The following is a 24532-nucleotide window of genomic DNA, read 5'->3' as shown; positions in this document are numbered from 1 at the left end:
TAGAGAGTGCTATCACGTCGGCTGGATTTATTTGTAACTTTGCTTACATGGTGACACACCATCACACTCCAATAAACAGGATTACATTGATTCCTCTCTTTTCGTCACTAAGCTTTTTTTATTCTTTCGTCATTATCTGAGTCGAGTATATGTAAGAAAAAAGTCTGAAAACTTTTTGTATCTAGTGTGAAATGTTTACAGATGGCAGACTGAAATTTCATTTTAAGCAAAGTCTTTTATGGGATTATGTAAGTCATTTACAGTAGCAGTGCAATTCTTTACTTATACATAGATCATATAACTGCAGAACAAGCTTTAAAAACTTTTATTTAAGCTTGTTGGTGCCTTTGGATATAGATATGTATTGATATCAAGGACTCTTCTACATGCCAGTTGATGAGCATTGTAAAAAGGGCAATAATGTGTAGCCCTACAAGAATCCATTCTAATGCTTAGCTCCAGGTGTTAATTGCAAAGAACATTGGAAATTCAAAGGCAAACAAAAGAACAATTGTTATTTAGGCCAGCAAAATTCTGCTTGCTACTCATTCAGTGTTAGGGATTCAGCAGGATATCCATACGATAGAGACAAAGTTGGACTTTATCACTAGTTTTATCAATAAGAAGAGAAAAGTAGTGCTTAATATAATAAATATCTGTTGTTGAATAACCCCTGATCTTTGACTTCCTTAGTCAAAGTGATGAAAGACTAAGTCCGTAGTGCTGTATTGTAAGACTCCATTTGGCTTGGTCAATTCATTACACCCATTTCAGCAATTGCATTGCACATGGTAAGTCACCCAGGCTGTTGCTTTGCTTTATTCAAGTACTCAGACATATTTTGCAGCAAGCCTTAGTTCCCTGTGTAAATGTACTTAATCGGTGACATTGGCGCCTCTGAAATCAAGCTGTCTGTCTCATTGAAGGTATCCATTTCACCGGAGTGATTGGTGTTTTTTATCCTGTTTAGCCGGGACTGTAATCTTTCATGTTGTTTTCTCAACTCTGAATAGGAATGAGAGAAAGTGTGGAATATCGAGGTTGCTGGGAAAGCCATAATTAGAATCCCACTGAGGATGCTACTTAGCGCCACCATCTGGCCAGAGACACTTCTTGGTACCATATCTCCATATCCCACAGTGGTCATTGAGATGATAGCCCACCAGTATGAGGCAGGAATGCTTGTAAATTCAAGGACCTTCCCAGATTCATTCTCAGCCAGGTAGACCAGGGGAGAAAACAGGGTGACAGCTACACACAAGAAGAGCAAAAGCAGGCCAAATTCTCGGGTGCACCTTCGAACCGTGAGCCCTAAAGTCTGCAGGCCTAATGAGTGCCTGGCAAGGCGCATTACATACAAGATCCTCAAGGCACGTAAAACTCGTAGCACCAGTCCGATCTTCTCCAAATATGAGTTGCTGCTCGGCCTCTCATCTTCCTCACTTGGCTCGTCATCTACCACTATGAGGGAAACATAATAGGGTGAAATAGCCAAGAAATCAATGATATTTAGGGGGCCTCTGAAGAAGTGACACTTGCTCTTCGCCTGAATAAATCGGAGGCAGAGCTCCAGCGAGAACCAAGCCACGCAGATGGTCTCGATGACAAAGATGTAATAGCACTTCTGAGAACATTCACCCTGGCGCAAAACAAACAGAAGGTCAAATAAATGAGCAATCTCTGAACTGATATCAGAAATCATTAAAGGAGCAGAAATGTGCATCTTCGTGGGTGTACTGGTATTGCGGGAAAACAAACCCAGCAAATAGCTACTTCTATAGCAGCCATGTTACATCCTGTTAAAAAGCTATTCGAGTGAACTGTTGTTATTTTAATTTTATTACTCTTATGAGTCTGATGGATGAAATTTATCTTTGTGCAAAGGCCCAGCACAAGGCATATGGACTATTTAAGTCCCATTTAAGCCCTGAAAATAGAAATTAATTGAGACTTAAATGGTGCATAAGTCTGCACAGAAGTAAATTTAACCCTAAGTGAGGGATTATTTTATGGATGTTCTGATTCTCTTTCTGCTCTGTGTGTAAAGTACTATTCAAAGTGTGGTGACTTCCCAGATACTAGGTAGTTTGATGTAATGAAGGGAAATAGCTCAGAGATGGAGAAGACCTACTACATCATTTTTAGACCTTGCCCCTAGTTGTGCCCTAATATAAACCACATCTTTTCTTTCAGACTATGCAAGTATGCTATAAACATTAAAATCAAAAGGAAGATTAAATAAAAAAACACTCATCCAGCAGGTGCAACATACCAATGGAGATTTCTGTTGTAGGGTTGAGGTCACATGATACCAGTGCTACGTTCTGAGCCACTACATCAAGACAGTTGTACAAACATCAGCTGCCCTGAGCCGTGATGGATTCACTATTTCCCTTGTCCCAGGCTGAGCCTAAAAATGTTACCTTCCATGACTTGTTCAACCTGAAGGCAAGAGTCAAACACAACTTGCCTCCCCAGTCCCCTCAGTCACTTAGGAATTGGATAAACTTTAGAAAACATCACGTACATGAGAAACTACATTGGGCACTTCACCTAAGTGATAAGAGAGCCAAACACTGGGTCTGCTGACAATGTCCAGATGATCAGAAAACCATCCAGTGCTCACATTGGATACAGTGCATCAGTGCCTCAAAGATATTTAGAAAGAATTCTCTGGGCCATAGCAAATTGACACTAAACTGGATAATAATCAGCGTTACTCAGACCCTCAAAGATATTTCCATGGGAGTTAGGTGCCTAAATATCTTTGAGGATCTGGGTTCATATTACTCTCTCTCTCTCTTGAATGCTCCATAGTTCCCCTCATTTGCTCTTGCCTTAAAATATGGCCCACTTGGCCCATAGATTAACACATTAAAATCCTACACCTTGGGATAGTAAATTAATATGAAAGCTGCTCTTGATGTTTGACTAAAACTGAAATGTTCATTTAAATATTGTGAATAAACCTCTGGAAAACCACTATTGTGACAAAGACTCAAAAGACGTAGGCAATTGCATAATATTTCCACACCAGGATGCTGTAACTGTTAAGGAACACATGCTTTGATGCATTATAGGCCTGATCCAAAGCCCACTGAAGTCAGCAATGGTTTTTGAAGCAGTGCCCATACATTTTCCCTCGCCGAATAGATATTCAAAATGAAGGCATCTCAAATGCATTAGCTGTGCAGTCCTTGGGGGCATAAGAATTCTATTCTTTCCCCATAAATCCAGGATGGCTTCCTATATGAGAACAGGAGTAATGGGTTAGTAAAATACTGTTGTCACCATCAGTTGAAATTTCATGCTGGGATTACACTAATTAGATTGCCAGGGAGGCTGTAATTACAGACCCAGGGGAGCAGAGAGGGAATGCTGGGGAGCAATAATTTCAGCTAATGTTGTTAAGAGGCTTGAAAATGAGACTGAAATATCTGCTGCTCGGGGCTAGATTGTGGCTGCCCTTTTGTGGGTGCAGAAAGGCCTGGAGAAAGTCCAAAGAGTCTTATTTTCCTTTGCACCTGCTGCACAAGGGCCAGCCACAATTGCATGCTCTGTGCTCAAACATAGCTCCCTGGTAACACCTCTAAAAGATCAGGGAGAGGTAGGAGGACCATCTGCAGAGGGGATCATGAGCTGTGCCTGTCTAATGCGAGCACGGTGGGCATGCTTCTTCTGTGGGCCAGTGAGAAAGAAGAGGCACTGAGCCCAATCCCAGAGCACTCTCAGGGGAGGTGTAGCATGTGAGACTGTGCTTTAGGGACACAGTCTGGCCAGAGTGGGACAGTGATTCCAAGCTTAGGAGCTCACCATGTGGTATGAGTTTGGAGGAAACTTAGTGAGAATAAGATCACAGAACTTTCCTCCCCTGAGCTGCCTGCTCTGAGATTGCCCTTGAAGGAGGTGTCCTAATGCTTGGCTCTAGAATAAGCAGTTTGGGTTTTATCTCTAGCTTCAAGATTTAGTCTTGAAAGCAAGCACCTCAGAAGATAATGAGGAATCTGCACTCTTTGTTTTATTCATAGAGGATCAGATTTTAGCCTCATTGAAGTCAGTGCCATGGACTTCAATGGGCTGCGCATTATGTTTGGAGAGTTTGCTGACTTAGCTTGAAGTAATTGTTTATAATCAGCAGTCACAGTGTGCAGAGTTCTCTTTTTCCAAGATGGAAATTATTCTTTCAGCACAGCCTGTACTTTGTCTGCCTGTGGTCACTCCAATGACTTGTGAATTATTCATTATTTTCAGGCGTGATTTAAAATTGTTGCTAACTGGGCTGAATTACAAGTACATCAGCTACTTCATTTAGCTTTGTACATTTGGGCTTATGTGCCAAATGGAGGAATATTACCTAAGATACAATAAAGCCTTCAAGCAGGGTGCTTGTTTTGAGATCCCACATCTCAGGCCCCCCAGCCTTCATGAGTCTCCTCTACCAAGAAACCACAGGAAAAGGAGTCTTTTTGCCAAGAATTTTAGCCATAAAACAAAATGGTCTAAGCTGCCTCCAGAATTGAGACATGAAATTTTCAGGTACCATTTCTTCAGAACTGATTAGTTTATTTCACCCACACCTCTCCCCCCAACCACTCCAGCCCACCAGAGGTAGATAACTTACATCTGCTTCCTTCCTTTGAAAGCTGAATGATCATCTTCCCAAATGCACTATTACCAATTCCAATGGGAAATAACCTTCTACTTGGACACACTAGGAAATCTTACTCTGCTTTTTTTTATTTCTGCCACTACTTATCTGAGACTTATCTGACATAAAACTTTCTCTTGAGCAGAACAAAAAAAATAGACAAATAATATATAAAATAATAATAATTCCACAGTCCCCATCACTGTGATGGAAGCACTCCTTTCCCTGCTTCAAACAGTCTATTGAAATAAAAGATTTATTGTTTACTTATTCAGCCAATTTATATAGTATATCTGCAAAAAAAACCAACCTCTAAGCCAGGGGTTGGCAATGTTTGGCACGCGGCTCGCCAGGGTAAGCACCCTAGCGGGCCGGGCCAGTTTATTTACCTGCTGACGCGGCAGGTTCGGTCCATCGCGGCCCCCACTGGCCGCGGTTCACCGTCCCGGGCCAATGGGGGCGGCGGGAAGCTGCGCGGGCGAGCGATGTGCTGGCCGCGGCTTCTCACCGCCCCATTGGCCCGGGACGGCGAACCACCGCTAGTGGGGGCCGCGACCGGCCGAACCTGTCGCGTCAGCAGGTAAATAAAACTGGCCTAGCCCGCCAGGGTAAGCACCCTGGCGATCCGCTTGCCAAATGTTGCCAACCCCTGCTCTAAGCAAATGCTCAAAAATATTAAAATACATACACATTATCTGCTTCCTGAAAATAAAATCGGTCTAGTTGGCTATCTAGAAACACAGGATGAAACCCTGGACCTATTGAAGTCAATAAAAACACTCCCATTGACTTCAATGGGAAAATAATTTCACCCAGGGACTCCATATGTGTGTTTTATATATTAGGGTTTTTTTATATATTAGCCAATATATATATTATGTTCTGTATATAATATTCCTCCCTACCATCAATCTTTCTAGTGTTCAGTAGGTGACAGTCCTATTCCTGAGCTTCTCGTTAGAACAAGACTAACATCCAAACTCTAAAGTAGCAAATGTCAGAGGAAAAAAGTAGGAATTGAGTATCAAAGCCAATTTCTCAAAGCATCTCATATTCTGCTTATGAGTGTTACCCAGACTGCATGGAAAATGGCACATCCCAATGGTCCTGCACTATGAAATGATAAAATGTGCACAGATATGAGTCTCCTGTAGTGTAGATTAAGTAAAATGTCAGTTGTCTGGTAGCACAGGACAAGGGAAATGATAAATTCCTAGTTTCCCCAGTGCTTTGTAGGGCACTGTTGAAAGAAAGTTAAAAAATATACTTCCAATATGTACAGTTAATGAACATTCCCATAAATAAGGAGAGACAGAGTTCTAATAGAAAATACTAAAATAATAAACAGGAGTTTTGGAAGTGTTATAAACTCTCCTGCTTCAGAGCACAAACCAAACTCTAACTAATGGGGACTAAGAAGAATTTTTTTCTGTGGGCAGGTTATTCCATAACTGCCCACTGCAGGCCTTCTTACACATTCCTCTGAAGCATCAGGTACTGGCCTGGTTGGCGATGGGCTACTGGACTAAATCAGCCACTGGTCTGACCAGATGACAAGAATTTGTGCAGCAGAGTGTGTGTGTGTAATGTGTGGAGGAGCAGCTTCCAAATTCCACATGAAATAGTCATTCCTTGCAGAGTTTCTTTATGTTAAAGAATAGAGGATTTCACTTGTTACATTATTTATCATGGCCACCAATTTCTTTGTTTTGTGACAAGGTAGAAAGATGTTTCACAAGTCCAGTACCCAAAGGGTTAACTCAGACCCTTGCCTGTCACATGGGTGTTCGGGGTGGGGCGAGGAAGCTGAGGAGAAAGTGGTGATGGCAAAAGAGTTGAGAAACTGGAAAGGTCTTTAGCAATTGGGGCCCCCTGTTCTGAGTAGTTGAGTGGCCTGAGAAAAGAGACTGAAATTCTGCTGCTGGTGAGAGCAGTATTTTTCTTTCCTGGCTGGTGGTTTTATCCATCAGCCTACATTTTTATTCAGAACTTTTCTTAAGAACACAAGAACGGCCATACTGGGTCAACCCAATGGTCCATCTAGCCCAGTATTCCATCATCCGACAGTCACCAGTGCCAGATTCTTGAGAGGGAATGAACAAAACAGGTGATCCATCCGCTGTTGCCGGAGTCCCAGATTCTGGCAGATGGAGGTTTAGAGACACTCTGAGTATGGTTGCATCCCTGGCCATCTTGGCTAATAATCATTGATGGACCTATCTTCCATGAACTTATCTCATTCTTTTTTTGAACCCTGTTATACTTTTGTCGTTCACAACATCCCCTGGCAATGAGTTCTACAGGTTGACTGTGTATTGTGTGAAGAAGTACTCCCTTTTGTTTGTTTTAAACTTGCTGCCTATTAATTTCATTGGGTGACCCTTGGTTCTTTTGTTATGTGAAGGGGTAATACTTCCTTATTCACTTTCTCCACACCATTCATGGTTTTATAGACTTCTATTGTATCCCCCTTAGTTGTCTTAACCATTTCCAGTCTTTTTAATCTCTGCTTGTATGGAAGCATTTCTATACCCCTAATCATTTTGTTGCCCTTATCTGCACCTTTTCTAATATATCTTTTTTCAGATGGGGCAGCCAGAACTGCATGCAGTATTCATGGTGTGGGTGTACCATGAATGTATACAATGGCATTATGATATTTTCTGTTTTATTATCTATTCTTTTCCTCATGGTTCCTAACATTTTGTTAACTTTTTTAACTGCTACTGTACATTGAGCAGATATTTTCAGAGAACAATCCATGATGACTATAAAATCTCTTTCTTGAGTAATAACAACTAATTTAGACCCCATAATTAGGTATGTATAGTTGGGATTATTTTTCCAGTGTGCACAACTTTGCACTTAGGAACATCAAATTCCATCTGCCATTTTGTTATCCAGTTTAGTGAGATTCCTTTGTAGCGCTTTGCAATCAGCTTTGGACTCAACTCCGCTGAGTAATTTTGTTTCATCTGCAAATTTTGCCACCTCACTGTTCATCCCCTTTTCCAGATCATTTGTGAATATGTTGTACAGCACGGGTCCCAGTACAGAGCCTGGAGAGACCCCGCTATTCACCTCTCGCCAGTTACAGATCCATGAGAGGAACTTCCCTCTTTCCCATGGCAGCTTAGTTTTCTTAAAAGCCTTTGGTGAGGGACCTGGTCAAAGCCTTTCTGAACATCCAAGTACATTACATAAATGGCTGAATTTTTCCCATGTCTATAAAGCTTGATTGGATACTTCTTCAATTTTATTATGACCTTCCACCATAGGGAAAGAGCTGCATGATGTTATACAAGGACTGGCAAGGTGTATGACAATCTATTACTATATTACTTTTCTCCCTTAGTCTTGGATACTTTAAGTTGGAGGAGAAGCGCTAAGAACTCCTGCTGGTCTCTAAAAGTCCTATGATGATCTCTTTGTCTATGTTTCTTTGATTCTTTACTGAGGCTTTAATCAGTTAGAAGGGTTGCTGACAGTATTTTTATATTCACTTGCACAAGTTCTCTTCTCTTACTATTCCATGCTGGTCTGGCCTTCGGACACGTGACCTCTTTAGTGTGACATACACTGATCTAATTTTGAACACCGCTCTTCTTTTTAGTAACGAGCTTGGAGCAGTTTGTGTTGCATCAGTGGTGTGATATTCTGCCTTTTAATGATGTTCATGCCATATGAAAACTTAATCAGTGCAGTCAGGTTTTTCTGTGAGGGAATAGTGTTTAGAGTTTAATTGCTATAGGAAAACTTTGCTACTCTGATGAGTGGTTTTACTGCAACTATAGTTACAATTCACCTTGTCTGTTCAAAGGGACATAGAGTGCACCACCAAGTCAGCAAACCTAAGAAGACTATACCAGGCAAGGATAGAAAATGAATATTGATAATGGACTTCAGCTGAGTGAAGGGCCTCAAACCAGAGGCAGATTTACAGAAGAGATCCTGGTAATCACTAATCGTTTTTATGCTTAATGAAGTGGGGTGAAATGAGCCACTTGCAAGACAAAATAAATAAGACTAATTTCTGATTTTCTGAAGTACAAGAAGAGCAAATCTCTATTATTTTCCTCCCTCCCTCCTTCTTCTGTTATCCCATCAGCCTAGATCATGTTGAGGACAGTGTTTTTAGGTGGTCTAAGCAATGAACACCTGACCAGGCATATATTTTCAGATATCACATGGGCCAGGATATACTATTACTTGTAGAGTATTATGGTAGCATATGCTGGTGTGTGGGTTATTTCAATAGCCCATCCACCCACTACAGAATTTTCCAAGGAGGGTGGCCAACTTTCTCATTTGTGAAAACCGGACACTGAGCGCCAGAACCTCCCCTGTCCCCTGCTCCACCTATTTCCCTGAGGCCCTGCCCCCGGTCCTCTTGCCTCTCCCCTACCCCACAGTCACTCGTTGCTCTCTCCACTACCCTCCCCCTGCCAGCTGAGCAGGGTTCTAGGTGAGTGAGGCAAGAAGGGACAGGGAGAGGTGTGTTCCAGGTGGAGGAGGGGTGAGTGGAGCAGGGCGGAGGAGGGAAAGCCGTGCTTGGGGCAGGACGGGGGAGTCACCAGTATCTCTCTCCACTAGAGCCGTTGCTAAATGCTCCTCCAGGCTCCAGCAGCAACTGCTGCTCTTCCCGTCCCCTGGTGGCAGAGGCCAGTTACTGCAGATAACCGCATTTTTATTGTGCTGACCTGACACTGCCAGGTTCCCTTTTCAACCGGACATTCTGGTGGAAAGAGCATGTGCTCTTAACATGAGCTGCTAGAATACGGTCCTCGGTGACCCTTTTTCCAAGCCATATATTGGAGATTCAAATCCTGCATTACAGAATGTATACAAATAGCTTAATCAAGGTTTTGAAACTGTGACCTGTATTGTACCTACAAAGAAGATTTACAATATTATCATTTTAGAATCCAAGGAGCCTCAAGTGCACAAAGAATGAATTAATCGGAACACCCAGTGAGGTAGATATTGTTATTCCAGTTTTACAGACAGGGATACAGTCAGTGGCAGAGCCAGGACTTGGGAGGGATAGCTCAGTGGTTTGAGCTTTAGCCTGCTAAACCCAGGGTTGTGAGTTCAATCCTTGAGGGGGCCACTTAGGGATTTGGGGCAAAATCAGTACTGCTAGTGAAGGCAGGGGGCTGGACTTGATGACCTTCCAGGGTCCCTTCCAGTTCTAGGAGATAGGACATTTCCATAACTCTCACCACCCACACAGATGATGTAGGTATCAGACCGGTCCCTCCTCGGTTAATACGGTTATTAGTATTCCATGGAGTTATAGAGCGTCACATTTTGTGAAATGCTGTAGGGACAAGATTCATTAGTATCCTGCAGGATACCATAATCCAACCACATGTGCTTTGAAATAGCACAAAATCAGTGGTGGGTGAACCCAGAAGAGTTTGTGTTTGACTGTTTATAGTAGCCCAAATTCAAACTTGTACTGAAGCATGTGGGGGTCTGCCTGGATGAGTGTATTAGGAAATGGTTGGCTTTGCTTTGCAGCATGTGCTCTTAACATGGGTTGCTAGAATATGGTCCCCGGCAACTGATCAACACAGCACTGCAGTGTGGTGAAGCAAGGTCACAACTCAAACATCTGCTAAACTTATCTTGGCACATGCAGATTTTGTTTGGCAGATTCAAATGTGGCCTATTACTGCCCATTTCCTCCCTTCAGCCTTACACGCAATTACATGGATTGAGGTCAGTGTCCACTAACACACCGACAGATGGGAGCAGACGGCATTGTTGCTATAGGCTATTAGAGTTATAGTAGAATAGAACCAGCCTTCCGCCTCCTTGCACAGATAGATCATTATCCTAGCAGGGTTGCTCTTGTTTTCATTTGCACAGCACTGTGGTGCACTCAGATGGAAATTATTCAGGCCTGTATTTAGAGGATTTAGAAATATAACTCTCGTAAGCAACAACAGGAACTTGCCACCTCATTTCCCCAGGCAACTTGCTTCTTGGGCCAGATTCAGCATCACCATCCAACCCCTGTGCCCTCTCAGACAGCACAAAGGGCTGGATTCTGGCCATAACTTGACAGCAGAGTATTCCCCAGGTGAAGTGGAACTTCTCCAATAGGGTAAAGCTGGAAAAATCAGCTCCTGCACCAGGTGTTCCAGCAACCTGCGTGTAGGGGACATGTCAGAGGAAGGAGGTGTGTTGTGTGTGGGAAGAGATGGACCAGGACTGTGGTCTGCTCTGCCAATCCTTCAGTGGGAACATACAGTAATGGCATATATTATAGCAGCCCCTAAATTGCTCTAGTTCATGCCAGGATTGGGCCATTGCAGAATCAGAGAGCCATAACCAGGCCATTCCCCCCACCCTTCTCCATGCACTAAGCAGAGCTCAGATACAGGGGAGAACTGAGACCTTTAGACTGGAAAATCAGAATTTGGAAATTCAGCATGTGTACCATTCTGATTCTGTTCCCGATCTGGAGCAGCAGGAATCTGACTGCACTGCCGCAGGTACTGCTGAGTCACCATGCCTGCATTGCTGCTGTTATTTGAATAATTTAACTACGCTCCGTTAAATCAAACGAGACACTGGGAGAACTTGAAAACTCCCTGTTATGGATCACTAAGGCACTTGAATTTATGGTTACAGAGCTGATGCGGTGAAAGGAAAAGGTTGACTGCCTGTGGAAAGAAAGACTCTAATCTGATTTGCAGGACCACTAGCTGTTAAAAACATTGTGTACTCTAATCACACAGCGATCTCCCACCCAACTCAGCTTGAAAAAAAAAATGGACATCTGAAAACTACTGTTAAAACTAGTACAGGTTTCAGGTCCTTTAGCAGGGCTCCAATGCACTAAGGTAATATAGATAATAAATAATAATAGTGTTAATATTGGGTTTGTAGTAACATGGGCATTAGCAAATGAATTGAGATATTATGTTTACACCTGTACACAGTATGTTGTGCCTTTTATTGGGAACAAAACATTAAAATTGGAAAGGAATACTTTATTATTTTATATTAATTAATTTATAATCTTTATTATATTATTTTGTTTCTATATTATTGTATTCAAGATCTTTATTATGTTACATTAACTAATTTATAATCTTGAGTCCTGAGTGTTACTTTCAGGCATAGTGCTCACTAATGTAGGACTCACTCAGTAACAGAAGAAGGATGGTTCAGTGGATAGGACACAAGCATAGGTCTTGAGAGACTCTCATCCAATCCCCTTCTTTGCTACAGACTTCCTGCATAACTTTGGGCAAGTCACTTATGCCTAGACACACTGAGTGCCCCCAGCTGTTCAATGGACCTATGATAGCACTCCCATAGCTTGCAGAGTAGAAGGATAAATATGTAAAAAGTTTGCAGTGCTCAGACACTATGGTGGGGGGCATATAAGTACCTAAGAAAGATCATGACTTGAAGGAATGATGCTGATTTACACCAGCTGAAGGTTGGCCCTTCTGTTTCTGGGCCCAGAACATGAAGGAGGGGCGGTAACTATGCAGGAATTATTGTATTTCAAGGAGCAAGCTTAGTGGAACTCACTTTTTAAATGTGAGAAGCAGCATGGTCAAGTGGATCGAGGCCTGGAGGGGACTCAGGTGATTTGTGTTTGACCTTGGACAAGACACTTTCTCCCCACCATTTCTCCTCCTACCTTTTGTCTACTTAGATTGTCAGTTCTTCAGGGCAGTGGTTGTCTCTTATTATATGTTTGTGCAGCGCACAGAACAATGGGACCACTAAACATGGTCGAGACTTCCAGATAATACTGTAATTTAAAATAATACTGTTAAAAGACGCCATTAACATTCCATGCACAATTTCATAATCCATCCATAGTCTAAGCAATATCTTTAGCGTGCCTGAGATAGAACTGTAAAATCTCTTTAGTGATGAACGGCCAGATTCTGATCTCAGGTACACCAGGCTAAATCTGGAGTTAACTTCATTGAAATCAATGGACTGAGAACTTACCAAAACAATATATCATACTGGAGAAGGAATTTCACAGGTGTAAGATTAAGGGGGTTTGTTACACAGAGGCATTTTCGTCATAAAATTAGAGTTTCTGCTGGCTACTATTGACCATCTCTGTTTTTGGAAAGGTCTAGCACCCAAGAGGAGATACCTGTCACCCAAAAGAGGTAGCCATTACACAGTTATTCCTGTTGAAATCACTCAGATAACTTGTGCGAGTAAAGTGAACTGGATTTGGTCCTACTGTAGGTAGCTGCAAACTTCAAAAACACAAAAAGGGTCCCCTAGAAAGCATGTCTATCCAAATCGAATGCATGTGATAGCATACAGAATTTGAACTGATTGGGTACTAATAGCAGCTGTGTGATCCCCCCAGAGTCGAGTGAGAAGCCAAGGGACTATTCTAAAGCTGTTGGGAATTAGCAAAGACTGGACTAGTGTAAGGCAAACTAATAATTGTTCCTCCTGAATATGGGACTTGTATTACTGACCTGAGGAGCCTGGACTATTTCAGTGTAAGAAGGTGCAGTGCTTTTATAGGCAGGAGACTGAGTGGTGGAGTTATTAACCCTGGCAGTACAAATAGGTCGTCTTCGATTTTCTTGTTTCCCTTCCCAATAAGGTCAATAAATTGTCTTTTCACCTGTGTGGTAAAAATCCTTCAACTGCTCAAGATGTTTTTTTCTCTGTTGTTCCTCTAGAGTCCAGGGCAACTAGGACATTTTCAGTATGATTCATACAGCATTCAAATATCACGAGCCAGGCCCCCAAAATACATGGTAGGTTTCGAAATCATTAGATTTTACCAAATAATGGTTTGGAGGCTCTTTTTATTTGCCCTTTGGCTTGGGGGCCTTTATGCTGCACAATTTGGGAAAAAGCAGATTACCTTGGAGTAAGCTTGGACTCCACATCAAGGGCCATAGGACTAGGATGGAGCCCATGCCTGGGGGCTGTATTGCCTGCTTTTGTTAACTTTCGTTATCTTTTCTGAGGAAAAGGCTTTGCTGCATCTTTTCTGCTTAGTCATCCCACGAGCTGACACCTATTTTAAGGGTTCAGTAAAAAATCTCCCCCAACTCTTCAAAAGAAACTTCCACTGGTGTCCAGTTCAAAGCAGATCCTTTCCCTAATCAAGCACTTCTATGGTGGTTGGATTCCATTCTGGTCACCTCCTTTATCTTTGGATTATCTACACTCTTTATCTCCGCAGCCTGCTGAAAGCTGTGCAATGACCATTTTGGTGACTTTTCTGGCTCTCAGGTCTTTGGGTCTGAATTGTAACCCTGGAGCGGAACCCATTACCTGTCTGTAATGGATTGAGCTAACCCCCTTTATCTGAACACCCACTGCTGACTTGAGAAATTTTGAATCTGGATTGTATGGCTCATGTCTGCCTGCTCTACATCTTCTACTTATCTGCAGCGCAATTCTCTCTCTTCCCAACTCTCGTAAGGAAGTGCCACATCTACACCTGTGCACCTCTGTTGTTGGGATTATTTCATTTTATACACTCCTAGATGACAGTATGGGACAATTTTCCAGAAGCCTTAATGATCAAAATGCATATAAACATACACATATTTGCATGCCTGGGAGAGCCTTTTCCATAACTGCATGTGCACTTGTATTAACTGTTTGCACAAACGATCCAATTTGTCATTGGCCCATTTTGTACTCTTTCTTCTGATTATAAATTAAGACCAATTGTGACAGCTGCCATCTTGTCAAATAAACCATGGATTAAGCGAGGAACCTTGAGTCTAGACTCTAGAGCAATAAGCTTGTGTGTCTACTTCTTGAGCTAAAGGTCCAGTTCTCTGTAGCTGGGGGCTGTAACAGACTCATATCCTTTGTGGTCTGGGTACACTGGGGGACTCCTAACACTAACTAGTGGGTTACATAAAGTATATACAAATTATATGTCCTTCTCTCGGTGTCTTTCATATTTCCAAGGTGCCTATAACTGGGTGTCTAAGTATTGCTTGAAATACCAATGGGAATTTACATGGCATTCCTTGTTCTTGTGGGCAAGCCCTAACACAGAATGAATCGGGGTCTTCATTTTGGCCATGCCTCAGAAGCAGGTTACAGGAAACACAGACTCATAATTTTCTCTTCCTCATTTGCCTTTAAGTGGGATCTGTGCCTTTACGACAGTCCTCCCTGCTTCCCCCTGTTGCTACCATTTCTGGAGAAATGGCCACCTTCCTTCCTTCCCTCTCTCCTGTTGCTATGGCAACTGGGCTTCCCTGATGCAGATGCTTGTTACTTGGCCGAGTGCCACATCTCTCAGCAGAGCCCGAGTTTTCGCTTTCCCTTTGGTGGCAAGTTGTTCTGTTTGCTCTTCTTCTGCTTGTCCAGGCAGCCCTTTCCTGGGATACTTAGCTAGAGCGAGAAGGGAATGTTACCACAGAGCATGCAGTGTCGAGACAGCCAAACCCGCCGACTGAAGTCGAGCTCACCTAGTATTATTCTCCCTTGTCTTTTTGCTTCCTTCCTTCCTCAGGCACTGGAGAGCAGCCAATTCTGACACTATCGAGTGTGGCTGGGATGCTGAAAGGAGCCCGGAGAGGTACATGTGGCAACAGAGGTAAAATCTTTCTTACTGATATCTTGGAAGCAATACACCCTCCTTCCTGGGTTAGTGACGTGGGGGAATTGACCCTTACAATATCTTTCAGCAAAGCTCCAGTCTGAGGTGGATCCAAGCCCAAACCCCAGAACTGAACAGCCCTCAACTTTGGACTGTTCTGAATTCAGATCTGGATCTGAATGTTGCTACTGGTTAACACCGGAAACCTGATTCAAAGAGCTGCACTCATGTAGTCAGTGGATAGAAGCAAATCACATGACCTTTGTGTCTAGTCCAAGCAGCAAGAATTTCACATTCTGAATGCTCATCTGAAGCTGCTGGTGAACATGTCCCAGGCTAGGCATCCTTTACCGAAGTCACACAGGGAATATTTTTGCATAACAAATACATTCAAGAAAATTGTCGTTTGTGGGTGGATGAGTCACAGCGACAACCAAGAAGCTACATTTTTTGAATACATTACTTGCTATGGGTTACTTGCCAAGCTCTAGCTAAGACACTGTCCCCCAGAAAGGAGACCTTCGGTGTTGCAGCACTTTAGGCATAATAGGGTCAGTTCACAGCCTCATAGAAATGACAGAGGGAAAATACTTATTAGGTCATGTAGTCTATCCCTCCACAAGCCAGGCCAATTCACCACTATATATTCGCAGGTGCTTTGCCAATCTTGGTTTAAATTGAATCAAACAATGGGATTTTTATTACTTTGTCCATGGTCCATGCTATTTCACAGTCTAATAGATTCTGCTATTGAGACAGAGGGCTTGTCTACACATGAAATGCTGTAGTGCTTGAATGTAGGCACTATTTACACTGACAGGAGGCGTTCTCCCATCAGAGTAGGTAATCCACCTCTCCGAGAGGCTGTAGCGAGGTTGATGAGAAGACCTAGCGCTGTTTACATTGTGGATTATGTTGATATAGCTAAATCTTTCAGGGTGTGGATTTTTCAAACCCCTACGAGACATAGTTCTACCAATGTAAGTTCCCAGCGTAGAGCAGCCCTAACTTTATCCTTTGCTCAACTTCACCCCATTACTCCCACTTCCATGCAGACTCTTTCTCAAATACTGCAGCATCTATGAATAATAGAATTCTATGATTCTATATTATTAATGTCTTAATCCCAACTTTTTAAAGTGTCTACACATTAAAAACCTGACTATATATATTAAAAAAAACTGTGCTAATTAACACAGCTCTATTTTATAGAACACTCTGGCTGCAATGAGGCTACTACATCTTACTACCAGCTACATTTGTACCCCTATGCTCAAAATTCTTGCCTTCTGAAGATAGGGTTAATTTAAAAAAAAATGCAGCAAATTAGACCTCGTTGAGATCTGATACAGTGATTATGTGTTTCTTGTTTTTCTTTAAAAATATTTAGACAAGAGTTCTCTTGTTTATGTTTTAAATTTGAGATAAAATATGCATCATGCTCTCTTTTAGGAACAAAGTTAATAGGATGCAATATTTCCCATATAAATCTTCATGTTCATTTGCTTATAACCATAAAAACATGCTCTGTATTTAAAGCTGCATCTTGGAAAAGGCACTGAAACATCTTAACAATTTTTACTTCAAAATGCAATAGCTTTGGGAGGCTATTAGATACTCAGAGATATTACTGAAGGGATTCAAACTTTTTATAAAAATGTAAGTAGAAATTCAAGGTTATATCGAACAGGAAATGATCTCTTTAAAACCCAAACTTCTGTGCCATCCTTAGCTTTATTGAAAGACATCAAATATCATGACATATCTTTGATGTGACTGCATTCTGTGCCCTCCTGAATTACTACTTGGACAATAAAATGCACACAGCATATTGTGCAATAAATGTGGAAATGGTTTCATTAAGCCATGCACAATAAACTGATGAGAAACTTATCATCTATGGCATCAACGGGAAAAGGTGAATGTGGCTTTTTTTTATTTAATCTTGGTGTCGGTATTTTGAAAAGTGTCATGTTATTTTCCAAATCAGTTTGTAGAATACAGCATGGGGAAGAATCCACTAGTAGTTTGGATGTTATTATACCTAAAATCACATTACATTTTTAACTCCATCTCTTTTCTTATTAGAATGACAGATCTTTATAACATTGAAAGTTTCTCCCACATATGATATAAGTTTGATTTATTTGCCCTGAATTATTTCAGGAGATGTGTTTGGAGAGGGTTTATATGTACTTAATGGGTTAAAATTTCAGCCACCCTTTAAGAGTGTTTCTGCAATTTGTGTGTGTGTGTCCAAATGCAGGGTACTACAGACACAAAACTTGTGCATCCATTTTGAAGGCAAACTTTGAAACTCCACTTCTGTGGTGGTGTTTGTTTGTTTGTATATCATAATGTGTTATCATTGTACAAAATGTAACACAATATTATTCTGGAAAAATGATTTCAAGTCTCCTAAAATAATAACTAATCAGAGTTGCTCTAGTTATCACAACAGAAGACAACTTGCTATTTTTAAAAATAAAGATGCCAGGGAAAAATATTTCTTTCACTAAGTCTGTTTGAAATATTGCTGATAACTAGAGTGATCCTATGGTAGGATAAAGCATGTGGTAGATGAAACTCTGCTATGAATGAGTGTATGAGACTCACTGCTAACAGCAAATAAAATAACTTTTGCTAACAACTCTTTCCTAAGCTGTGGGTGAGGTGTGTGTGTGTGTGTGGGGGGGGATGCTGTGTTACAATGCTGCATGCTCGGTATTTGCTAACTGCAGGAGCAGTTGTAGAATCTTAATTCTTTGATTCCATTCAGAAAGCCTTTTCTATATCTCTGGCTGGCAAGCAATACAAAACTTTACTTAATTCTTTGTGACTGAATATGGCTTTGAAACTGATACAAGGAGTTATTTCTATTTATAATAATAACAATATACACTGGCAAATTTTGATATTATTTCCTGAGGATTTTCTCCGAGGATTATTTTGTATCTTTTTGTGATGCATGTTTAACTATGACAGGTTTGCTTCTTGTAACACTATAGTAGGTTTATAGAGGGTTGAAATACTAGTTAAAAGGGGACTTACTTACCCTGTCTTCTTCGGCTCTTAAGTCCGGCATGGTGCTAACACAAAGGCTTATAGCTGTGGTGGCCACAAAGAGGATGGAGAGACAAGCAAAGACTTTTCCTGGGAGTCCTGACTGGGGATTTTCAACCATATCCCTGAGTTTATTCATAAATTGTTCAAATTGTGTTTCCTCAACCAAGACACATGTGGTCTCCTTGCTCATTTGCATCTCTTCCTCTTTGTGCATCTCTGCTAGCTCCTGCAGTTTTTGAAACAGTTTTCGGAAGCAGCATTTCTCCAAGTTGGATTCCTCAATTCCCCAGTATCTCAGCTCCTCCTGGAATGACAAGGCACACATGTCTCGGAAGAGCATCAGCTTCCCTGCTGCTAGAAAGCTGACGATCATCCCAAAAGCGTTGGGATTCCGGTCGAAGAAGAACTCATGGGTGTCTTCATCATAATCATCACACAGCTGAATAATTTCATCGTAGCTGCTGCAAAACTTTAGCTTGCTTAGCCGGGTCAGTGGGAATTCGTCTAAAGTGCTCCAAGGCAGCAGGTATTTGATTCCTCCAACATTTATGATGATCTCCCTCTTCACATCAACTGTACAGAGCTGATCAGGGTGGTAAATTCTCCTGGCCCTTTGATAGTGGACCCCTTTGACAGAAGGGGTGTCAACAGAGATAGGGAACAGATGGTTTAAGGAACTACAAGAACCGTAGCTAATGTTACTATAGTCCTGGTTGCTGCCTCCCGAGACAATAGGCATTTCTGAGAGTTCTCACTGGGACATCCGAAATGGCATCAGAGCAGGGTTAACTCTTCACCCAAAAGATGGGGATAGAGGAAAGAAACATAGTAAAGGTTATTATGAGTTAAAAGGCATCACAGGCTACATCCCTAAGACATTCACAAAGTGTGTGTGTGTGTGTATATATATAAGTCATACTGCACCTCTTTTTGAAATCTGCAGCCTGCGAATCCCCTGTCATTAATTTTCTGGTAACACACACAGACAGAAAAATGAAGCCTCATTCATAATTATTGCAGAGCACTGGATGACTGCAAGTCATAAAGTGAACAGATCAGGCTCTTCCGTTTGGAGCTCATTTTTGTCACAAGCATGTCTTTGTAGAAATAGCAGAGGCAAGTGCTAACAAATACAAACACTTAAATATGTCCCAGCTAAATGAAGCTGCTTAATAGTTATTAAAGTTAGACTGGTCAATTACCCATCATCAGAGGGATACATAGTTCTTCTTAATTGTTTTAACTTGAAACATACACAGATTGAAATTCCTCCTTCTCCTTTTCACTATGCTCCCTCCTTACCAACCTCTCCTGCGTGTTTGTAAAGTGCTTTGAAAATGGGAAGTGCCATATAAATGATGAGTAGCTTTATTTAATCACCGCTGTTCATTGCAAATTACTGAGAGAACATACGTAAAATTTGCCCAGCCAGAGAAAACTTTGGAGTATGCACAGTCCCAGAGAGCAAAATATTCTCCCCGTTTATGGGCTGATTTATAGACTCCTCAATAAAGATGAAAACCCTCTTTTTGCCCTTAATCTGTAACAATCATTAGCAACTAATCTCCCCAACCCACCACCACAACAACAATCCCAAAGCAACTTCCCCAAAGTTACTTACCACCCTGACACAGGCTGCTTCCAGACATCCTGCTCCCCTGCACACATGCTGCAAACTGAAGACTCTCCTCTGGTACCAATTAGCAGAGAGACTTGGGCATATTTTAAGAATACTGATTACATGGAGAATCTCTATTGCACCCAGTAAATCTCAGTCCCTTCTCTCCCTCTCTCTCTCACTCTATCCCCTGTGGAGGGAATATATCCATATATTGACCAGCAGTCCCTTTGCAAAAGGGCATCCTCATAGGCTATCAGAGACTCAGGAGACAGCTCCTTATCTCGACTCCTGGGGTGTCATGGTGAAATGAATTGAGGGAGAGCTGGTGGAGCCTGCCCTCTTCCCCATCTGTCCTCTGCTTCCCTTGGGGATTGTCAGTGTGGTCCTGAAAGAGCAGGGAGGGAGAAGGAGGAAGGGCTTAGAAATAATCTCTCCAGCATCCATCCATCCATCCAGCAGGCAGCAGCAGCAACTCAGTAGCAGTCTGCAGTGAAAGAGGCATCCCCTGTAATCATGCGCAGTAATAAATAAATTCTGGCAAACAGAGTTAATAGAGCAACCCCTGTCCCCATTAACACCTGCCACCTATATGAATCTTCAGAGAGTTGTTTGCTTTGGAGACACCAGCTGAGTACTTTGGGAGCAGCTTCCATTCACAGCACCGCTGGCCATCTTCTGAAATAGGGATTCACTAATGGGATTTTATGGGGAAAGGTAAGTTGCTTGCTTGCTTGCTGGGAGGATGGATCCCACCGCCCTCCTGGTTGCTGGGAGAAGACATTCCTCAGCGCAGTGGGTCTCCCCACCCACCTGCCCCCAGGGAGTGGGGTCTGAGCCTTCCATTTCCCACAAAGCTGCCCAGAAAACTCTCTACGCTCCCTGCCTTTTGTAGGGGGCAGGGGCTTTCTCATCGCTTCATTACACAGGCAGTTGGGGCAGGAGGCTATTCCATATATACCTTCTCTCCCTTTCTTCCACATGTGATCAAGGGGGATTGGGTATAGCTGGTGGCTGCAATGCTATTGGTCTTTGGGCTGAACGATGGGGGTGTTAGAAAGGAGGCATGGATTAGATCAATATTCCACTCACAGTGCCACAGTAGAATCAATGAGCTGATCAGCAGATCCCCAAAGGCTCATGCTCCCAAATGGTGAGCTAACTCTGCCAAGGCAACAGCCTTAGGATGTACCTGGGTTGTCCAAAGTCACAGAACTCAGATCCAGAGCTGGATTTTAACACAGGCTGTTCAGATCCAAAGGTTTTGTTTGGCCTATTGCATAGATAAGGGCTACTTGCAAAAGTGTTCCTCAGAGTTTGGATTTCATTGGCGCTTGGGTTTTGGTTTGAGTGCGGTCATTCACACGGTCAATATACTGTGCACTTCGGCCCAGATTCTCAAAGGTATGGTGGCTCCTAATTTCCATTGAAATCAAGCCTAAATATCTTTGAGGATCTGGGCCTTTGTCCCCTTGGCTCATTTTGCCCCACTTCCACACTTAACTTTTGGAGGAATCACCCACCACCGAATTGCAGCCCCTTTGAAGCAAAATGGTGCAGCTGTTGATCAATGTATAGCTATGCTCTGGCATCGTTTAGGACAGGAAGGCTTCTAGTTCTAATTGGATACTTTGGCACATCTCCTTTGGCCCACGGGGTGCCCAGATGATGAACTTCTTATCAAGCTCTAGCACTGGAGTTTACACACAGGTACTAATTATGCCGTCTACTGAGAAGACAAGATAGATGCCTTTAGGCATCAGAGTCCAGGGAATGTAGCTCAAAATCACTTAAATCCTATCACGTTAATAAATGTAGCTGTTCACTCTTCATATCAGCCATTCCCATGGATTTCGGTGCAAAGAAAAAACAATTCTATTCTAATTAACTTTGGATAAATTATTTCATAAAATGGCAAATCAATCAGCATCGTCGCGTTACCTCAGCTCCCCTCCCCCCTTTGTCAGGTATATTTAAAGGTAACATTTCTGAAGTGCATTGAGACAAGAATGTGTCCAACAGCAATGCGCAAAATTGCACTACAATTAATAATAAAATTTTATCAGTGTTTACGAAAAAGTGTGTGTTTATGACTATTTAATGCCTCATCCCTGGTATTAGGAATCTTATTTGTTTTACAGTAGCGCTCCCATCTGAAATCAGGGCCCCATTGTGCTAAGCAGTATTAGTATTAGACAGTCCTGAAGAGTTCACAGTCTACATAGACAAGGTGGAAATATCATTATCCCCATTTTGCAGATAGGGACCGAGGCACAGAGAGACTCAGGGCTTGTCTAGACAGCACGGACAAGCTGGGGAATAAATCTACAGCACACCAGTATGCTGTGCACTAACTGTCCATGTGGATCTTGGTACCACGCACTGAAAGTTCCCTCGTGCACACTGACCTACTCCCATTTCAAAGCAGAGTAGCTCAAAGTACACTAGGGAATTTTTAGTGCACGGTAGCAGAGTCCACATAAGAGAGTGCATGTCACGCTAGTGCACTGTAGATTTAGACCCCAGCTTGCCACGCACTCACTGTTCATCTAGACAAGCCCTAAATAGCTTTCCCAAGGTCACACATGGAAGTCTGTGATGGGGCCAGGAATTGAACCAGGTCTCCTGCGTCCGACTCTTAACCCTCAGACCATCCTTCCACAGTATCCAATTCTTGCTTTCTGTTTCTCCTATTTTGTGCCTTTAAGCACAAGTCACTGTGTCCCCTCTACCCAATTCATCTCTCTCTTTTTATAGTAACACTTCTGTTACCTTTTCTTGTCCCTTAGTTACCGTTCCTTTTTCAAGCTCACTCCAGATGGTTCCCAGGTAATTTTCTTTCACTATAAATTTCCCTCACTCTTTGCAATTGCCTCACTCAGTTTGAGACTCGCTATCCCTCTCTCCCTTTTCCTCTCTCTCATTCGAGTTCTCTTGCAGTCTCTATAATTCCTCTCATCCCTCTTTCCTTTATTACCCACCCCCTCAATCAAATCAACTCCTGTTATCTTTCTGCTACCTTAAATTCAGCCCCTGCCTCCTTTGTACTCAGCCATCCTGTGGTTAAGCGTGAGGGCAACCTGCGGACGAAAGCAGGAAGAACTCGCTGGGAAATTGTAGGTGTCTTTCTGTTTTCTGCAGAGGGAAACTCTAAACGGCCCAAATGCTGCCACATGCAATAGTTGTTAATGTGACACAAGCTGGCTGAGTCGCACTGGACTGTAAGTAATAATGCTCATAATGGGCTAGACGGTCCCCATTGCTTACTCAGCCGAGCAGAGGAATAGGAGCGAGTAAGGGCTCAGGTACTCTTGTTTGGCCTATGTGCTTCTTAAGAATGGGACGAAGCACAGTCCTTGCTCTCCAGATACAGCCCCTGGGAGTAAATGGCTGGAGAGAGGTGGTTTCCCCATCTATTTGCTGGCCAGACTTGGGATGTTAGGTGCCTCCTTTTGAGGGGTGTAATTCTCAAAATTCCCGCTTTCCTGAGCAAGAGTGGAGCAGGGAAGGAATTATGACTCTGCTCCTGGGGCAAAACAGTTGCATATTGCCCCTTACTCAGAACCAAGGCTAAAGGCTCAATCTAGCCATGCGTGAACCTAAGTAAAAGTTTCAATTCTGGGTCCCATGAAAATCAGTGGCAAAACTCCCACTGACTTCCAAAGGAGCAGAAGCAATTACATAACCTTAGAAATGGCAATTCAACTATGCATTTTCAACATGAATCCACCCAGATGGTGGGTGAGTTTGGTTATGTGTGGGTCTTTTTCAGTGGCCAAACAAACCGGAACATACGTGAGTCTGGCAATGGCTTTTTAAGGAACAATAGGCCATATCTAATTGCAGTGGCGACACAGATTTTCTGGATTTTCATAGCTCAATATTGAAGCAATTAACATAGTTGCTCATTAAGTTTTTTTATCAGTATATAGATTATGCAGAATATGGGGAGAAATAGTGGAGGCTGACTCCATTTGTGTGTTCTTCATTGTGAAGATTTAATGATCATTCTCTTTTCCTTTACCTTCACCACCAGTTATGCCAGAATCTCATATTGCTTCAAAATTTCTGCCTTCCCAGTATAGTATGCACAGGGGCTCTGGTATTTCTCGGTGTATTTTGTTTTCTGAGCACACAATAAAGTCCCACATTCCTCAAAGGATCCAACTTTCCAGTCAGTGCATGGCCATTTTCGAGGTTCAAGCAGTGACCAAAATCTTCTGAGTATCATTGCTGTATGCATTTACTATTCTAGCTTGTAAAATTTGTTTGATCCATTTGGATTATTCCCTTTTCTCCAGGCATGTCTCTACATAAGATATAGGCAAAAGGTGTTCTGGACGCTGCTAGTTGGCCTTACTCCAGTTTCTGGATTCGTTGCATTGCCAGCAGCACCAAGCTGCTGGAATCAGGGTCAGGTTATTTATCATTCATTGCTAATGTTACTTATTTGTAACAGACAATCTCATGGAACATAGATTTCACGTTCTGAAAATTTACATTCTTTTGGGGCTTCCAATCATTCTGCAACGAGCAGCCATGTAATTTCATAATGGCACTATTGTCAATCTTCCCTTCCCTCTCAGCCTTTTTGTAATGCTTAAATATAATATGA

General features: G+C 42.3%; 1 protein-coding gene across 1 annotated transcript; it reads right to left on the bottom strand.

Moving 5' to 3' along the window:
• Positions 1–246: 246 nt before the first annotated feature.
• KCNG4 (potassium voltage-gated channel modifier subfamily G member 4) lies at positions 247–19952 on the bottom strand. Its single transcript, XM_054049198.1, has 3 exons — positions 19921–19952; positions 18289–19090; positions 247–1639 (listed from the first exon to the last, which is right to left on the bottom strand). The coding sequence occupies exons 2-3, from the start codon at positions 19036–19038 to the stop codon at positions 854–856; spliced, it is 1536 nt and encodes a 511-aa protein (XP_053905173.1). The 5' UTR covers positions 19039–19090; positions 19921–19952; the 3' UTR covers positions 247–853.
• Positions 19953–24532: the final 4580 nt, after the last annotated feature.

The sequence above is a fragment of the Malaclemys terrapin genome, chromosome 14 (assembly GCF_027887155.1).
Source record: "Malaclemys terrapin pileata isolate rMalTer1 chromosome 14, rMalTer1.hap1, whole genome shotgun sequence".
Lineage (NCBI taxonomy): Eukaryota > Metazoa > Chordata > Testudines > Emydidae > Malaclemys > Malaclemys terrapin.
The sequence above is the reverse complement of the archived record's forward strand: the minus strand, read 5'-3'. Positions and strand labels throughout refer to the sequence as shown.